The sequence below is a fragment of the Gossypium raimondii genome, chromosome 9 (assembly GCF_025698545.1).
Source record: "Gossypium raimondii isolate GPD5lz chromosome 9, ASM2569854v1, whole genome shotgun sequence".
Taxonomy (NCBI): Eukaryota; Viridiplantae; Streptophyta; class Magnoliopsida; order Malvales; family Malvaceae; genus Gossypium; species Gossypium raimondii.
The window spans coordinates 43090025-43095794 of NC_068573.1; the positions used below are offsets into that span (position 1 = coordinate 43090025).

A 5770-nucleotide genomic window follows, 5' to 3' on the forward strand; every position below is an offset into this window, starting at 1 on the left:
CTTAATCCAATTCCGTATTTGGTCCATCCGAATCTATACGAGTAAATTTAGCTCAATTTAATACAATTCATACTCAATTCAATCCAATTCACATCTTAGGAAAAATGACCATTTTACCCTATACTTTATTTAATTATGATTTTGTCCCTAGGCTCGAAAAATGAAATTCATGCAATTTAATCCTTATTCGAAGCCTAACCGATTTTTACATATCATAATAACAGCTCATGTATTTCATAAAATTCAGAATTTTTCCATGAATTTTACATATTTACAATTTAGTCCCTAAATCACAATTTCATAAAAAATCACTTTACAAAAAGTTGTTTATCTATCAACACCCTTTCATTTCCTACCATAAATTTCATAATTCATACATATTCATCCATGACAAAACTTTAATACTTTGATAACTTTGCAAATTAATCCCCGAGATAGCTAGATTAAGCTATTACGATATCGGAAATATAAAAATTACTAAAAACGGGACAAGAAAACATACCTAATTGAGCCAAATAAGTTTTCTCAAAACCCAAATTCCGTGGCTAGGGTTTCCATCTTTTTATTTGGGAAAGATGATAAAATGATGATATTTCATGTTATTTTATTATTTATCATCTTTTCATCTTTTACTTTCCAATTTAGTCCTTTTCTTTATTTAATTTTCCATGGATGACTAAGCATACTTATCTACTAACTCCTCTTAATGGTCTATTTGCCATATAAGGACCTCCAATTTTGAATTCCAGAGCTATTTGATACTTATAGCTACTAGAACTCAACTTTTGCATTTCATGCAATTTGGTCCTTTTATCAATTAAACATATAATCGGTAAAATTTTCTTAACAAAGTTTTTATACGATATTCCAATCATAATGTAAATCATGAAATAATATTAATTTTTTTTTCCGGACTCGGATTTGTGGTCCCAAAACCACTGTTCTGATTTCACTAAAAATGAGCTGTTACATGTACTAACACCGACAATTTGTGCTAATGTGGTACTGATAACCAATTTGGTGATGTCATGTGACAACCTCTAAATGTGTCATGTGGCAAACACAAATAAAAATTAAAAATCTTTAAAATATATAAACTAATAAGAAGGTATAGTTTTTTCACATCAAGAACGAGCTCGACCAAATGGTTGCTCAAATACATATAAATATGGATACAAATTTCTAGTGATTCATTTCATTGGAAAGATATCTTTTAGCAAGTTTATATATTTTTAGTTTTCTTATAAAATGTCAAGTTATTTATATTATTTTTTAAATTAAAAATATATAAAATAGAAAATTAATAGAAAAATATAAAATTACATCAAGAGTGAACCAAAACATATGGTTGGTCATATTTAAATGCATTTGAACAACCATTTATCTACATTCATTGTAGACATGTTTTTTAGTTCTTTATATGCTTATATATTTTTGTAATTTTTATAAATTTATAAATTATATATATATTTCAAAATATTATAGGCTTTTAATATATTTTAGGATTAATATGTAGTTTAACTCTAAACTTGTTCAAAAGTTCCTAGTTGGTACATGAACTTTTTTTTGTACCTAGTTGGTACTTGAATTTGTTTTTCATCATACATATTGCCTCAATTTGTAAATAAGTTTAATTTTTTTAATGGTTAACATGTAGTTTGCCCTCTGAACTTGTGCAAAATACCTAGTTGTTACCTAAATTTGTACAAAAAGTACCTAAATTTGTACAAAAAGGTACCTAGTTACCTAAATTTGAGGGCAATAATACCTAGATGTTACCTAAATTTGTACAAAAAATAATTTATATTTTTTAAAAGATTTTTAATTTTTGTCTGTCACATGTCACACAAAGAGGTTATCACGTGTCATTATAGAATTGACCATCAATGCTACATCAGCACAAACTAACGACGTTAATGTGGATGTACCAACCTAGGTGATGAATTACAAGTTCAGGTACCAACTAGGTACAAAAAAAAATTAAGGCACTGACTAGGTATTTCTGGACAAATTCAGGGGTAAAGTACATATTAATCATATATTTTAATTGTATATATATTATATTTTAAAATAAAAATAATCGAAAAAATTGATATTTTATAAAAAAATTAAAAATATATAAAATTATTAGAAACACTCGGATTTGAACAATCATTGTCTAGATTCATTATTGATATTAAAAATTATATGTATTTTTATTAATTTATATATATTTAAAAGTAATTTTATTTATATTTGTCACGTGATATATTAAGAGGTCATCACATGTCATCGTCGGATTAGTTATTATTGTCACGTCAATATAAACTAATAGTGATAGTATAAAGATATCAACCTCATTAATGTAATACAATTTTAAATATCAACTAAGTAAAAGTTAAATAAATACCAATTAGATACAAATGAATAACTTAAACAACAAAATGTAACTAACCCTTCCTAAATTTACAGAATGGATAAATTGTTAACAATTTATATTTGATTTTAATTTTTGAGAAATTGGTTTTCCTAATATTTGCTTCGTCATGTCGCTTTCCTTGTCTACAACTAAATATCCGGCATTTATCTCTGATTCACCATCTTCGACACCATACATATATATAACCATGCAAATCCCATAGAAAGTAGATAATTGTGATCTGCAACGGAAGACTCAAATCAAAGCTTAACTGCCACAGATTAAAAGGAAAGTTTGATGGGTGTTGTGGTGGAGAGGCCTCATAATAGTCATCAGGAAATCGTTCGGGAGTTGATATCATGACTTTGGTCATCTCATGAAGATATAGAAGAATCCATACTAAATGAAAAAGAAAAAAAGAGGCACTTGCAACATGGGGAGCTCATGGCTGTCAAGTCATATATAGGAAGGGATATTGAAGAGTATCCAAATGGGTGAATCAAAAGGTCCAAATCAACCAATCATACCCAACCAAAGCAACTTGACCCAAGACTCCCACGTGACTCATACCTGCACTACCTCAAGGATCATGTGCTAAAGCCTCCCTCCAACTTGTTCCTTCTTTCTTTTATGCTACTACTACTACTTTCTAATTTTCTAAGCCACAACTCTGTTACTTAATTGTTTTTTAAGATGCAATGCAATGGGGTGCAAAACAAAACCCTAATATTTTTGAGTGGTGGTTAAAAGACAAGACAGAAGCAAAGAATGACGTTAAAGCAGCAAGACACCAAAAGTGAAAGCTATGGTTGCTTTGGGAGGGCATCCCATCAGCTATTAACCATTAGGCATAACCATGGATTGGATTTTGAACCAGTTAACGTAGTTGCTGCTAGCTACTTGCTTTATTTTGTTTTTATACAAATATAAATTTTAAAAAAGATATTGAATTATTATTTTGCGTAAATTATAGGGCGAGAGCTAAGGGAAGGAGAAGAATTTCCATTCATCTCCTGTTTCAATTGTTATTATATTTATTTTATCTGCTGTGGCAGTCAGTTTAATTCAATGCTTATCTTATCCTTCGGCTTACGACTCTCCTGCAAGTTGATCGTCTCTCTGACCACTCTGTACTATTTTTTCAAATCACTTTAGCTTTTGACCCTCTCTTTCCTACACATTTACGAAATTTGGCACTCTTTGAATTGACGTTCATAGCCTTCTGCCAATATCTATATTCTATGATGTTTCTATCTGCCGGCCAGTTTTCTTATACCTCACTTCTCAGTAGATGGGTTAAAACTGCTCCAAACATTTCCTACAAAGTATTATCCATTTCAAATGGACCATCTCTTTCGATAGTTACAATTCTATCCTTCTCTTTCTCCAGTAAACAACTCGTTCTGGTAGACGATATATATAGGTGCATGAATGCCTTAGGACCACTTATCAATTTGCACCATGACATGTTATGGCCATGGAAGCTTGAGACAGGTTCCTCTTTTTTAGCCTATCTTGGACATCTTTGTCTCTAAAGTTTGGGAAATGGATTTGTTTTCATCTCTTTTATTTGACTAATTAATTGGTACATAATAGTAATTGAAAGCCAACCGCAATTACCGTTCCAAAATGACGACGACAATAATGCAGTAGGAGAGGAAGAAAAAAAATACTTGGGTGGTATATATTTAGGGTTAATATTTAATGCATCAATTCTATCACATAATTTCTTATCGTCAAGTGAAATTAATTTTTTTAATTAAAAATAGTAAATAATTATTAAAAAAATATCAGGGTAAATAACAACCTCAGCATGCATAGAGTAAAATACAGTTCAATGGCTGTTGATAACGAACAGCAAAAGTGTTACAAATTATGAGATCTGTTTGGTTCTTTTACAACTTATTATGGTACTAGCTATTATTAATTCACTGACCTACTACATTTTGTACATGTGCGTAGTATGAGCAAACCTACGTAATATGAATTCGTTTATACACTGTGAGAACCATGGGTTAATATGGGTTAATTTAATATCTCAACTTTTGGGATGGTTGTACTTGAAGAGAGAAGCCGAGAAGGAAATATTGGGGTAGTTTGGTAAACTGAAAGCATTGATAAGGAGAAGTTGGTAAGTTGAGAAGAAACAAGTAGGCATAGTTTATTAAATTATCAGCAGTTCTCCACATGAAGTTTTCATTTGCTTCCTTATATTACACTAGTATAGAATAGAAAAATAGAATCAGACCCACTCACCCACCTGCCTCGCTCATTAACATCATCCACTGCAACATCAAGCTCTTCCCCAGTTGGAAAGCGACTAACCCAACACCTTCTCCATTTCTCCACCCATCTAACTATATATACTCTCTTTGCTCCTTATCTGCTTATATTATAATACCCCAGCTTTCACCAACAAAACTGCAAATAAAAATGCATGCCAATCCTCCAAAATCATCCCTCTTGCTCCACAGAATTAACAGTGACACCCCAGCACATAACTCCACCACCTCTACACCTGATAATTCCTTCATGCTTTGCCAAAAGCGCTACCCTTTAACATGCAATATGCCCGTCCCTGACACCGTTGCTCGCCACCACACCCACCCAGTTGGTCCCAACCAATGCTGCTCTGCCGTTGTCCAACAGATCGCCGCCCCCGTCTCCACCGTCTGGTCCGTTGTCCGCCGCTTCGATAATCCCCAGGCTTACAAGCACTTCGTCAAGAGCTGTCACGTCATCGTTGGGGATGGTGAAGTTGGTACCCTTCGTGAAGTCAGCGTCATCTCGGGCCTCCCCGCTGCCAGGAGCACAGAACGCCTCGAGATCCTTGACGACGAGCGTCATGTTATCAGCTTCAGCGTCGTTGGCGGAGACCATAGGCTAGCTAACTACAGGTCGGTGACGACCCTCCACCCTTCCACTTCTGGGAACGGAACGGTGGTGGTGGAATCCTACGTGGTGGACGTGCCGCTGGGTAACACCAAAGATGACACCTGTGTGTTCGTCGACACTATTGTTCGGTGCAACCTCCAGTCACTGGCTCAGATCGCAGAGAATCTCTCCAGCCGCAAATAGCAAACAACGAAACCAAGTCATTTTCGTGAGTAGATTCAGAACCCTCCATCAAAATAGATTAATTTCTCTCTCTCTCTCTCTCTCTCTTTGGTGATACGCCGTCGATTTTGTGAGTATCCGATGTTTGGGTTGCCGATGGAACATCTCATCACTGCCAAGTTCATGTTTATCATTTCACCTGTGTATGTGTATCAGCTTCTTTTGTTTATTTTGTTTATCTCTTTTTCTTTACTTGTTTAATCTGTGAAATACTATTATACTAATAATAAATACAGACACTTGATTGTTAAAATA

General features: G+C 33.6%; 1 protein-coding gene across 1 annotated transcript; it reads left to right on the forward strand.

The window, feature by feature from the left end:
- The first annotated feature begins 4627 nt into the window (after positions 1 to 4627).
- LOC105799977 (abscisic acid receptor PYL4) lies at positions 4628 to 5770 on the forward strand. The gene has a single exon (XM_012630803.2). The coding sequence runs from the start codon at positions 4832 to 4834 to the stop codon at positions 5474 to 5476; it is 645 nt and encodes a 214-aa protein (XP_012486257.1). The 5' UTR covers positions 4628 to 4831; the 3' UTR covers positions 5477 to 5770.

Bases quoted from the DNA above. Each gene is read 5' to 3' on its own strand.
- LOC105799977 (XM_012630803.2), top strand. From the start codon at position 4,832: ATGCATGCCAATCCTCCAAAATCATCCCTCTTGCTCCACAGAATTAAC.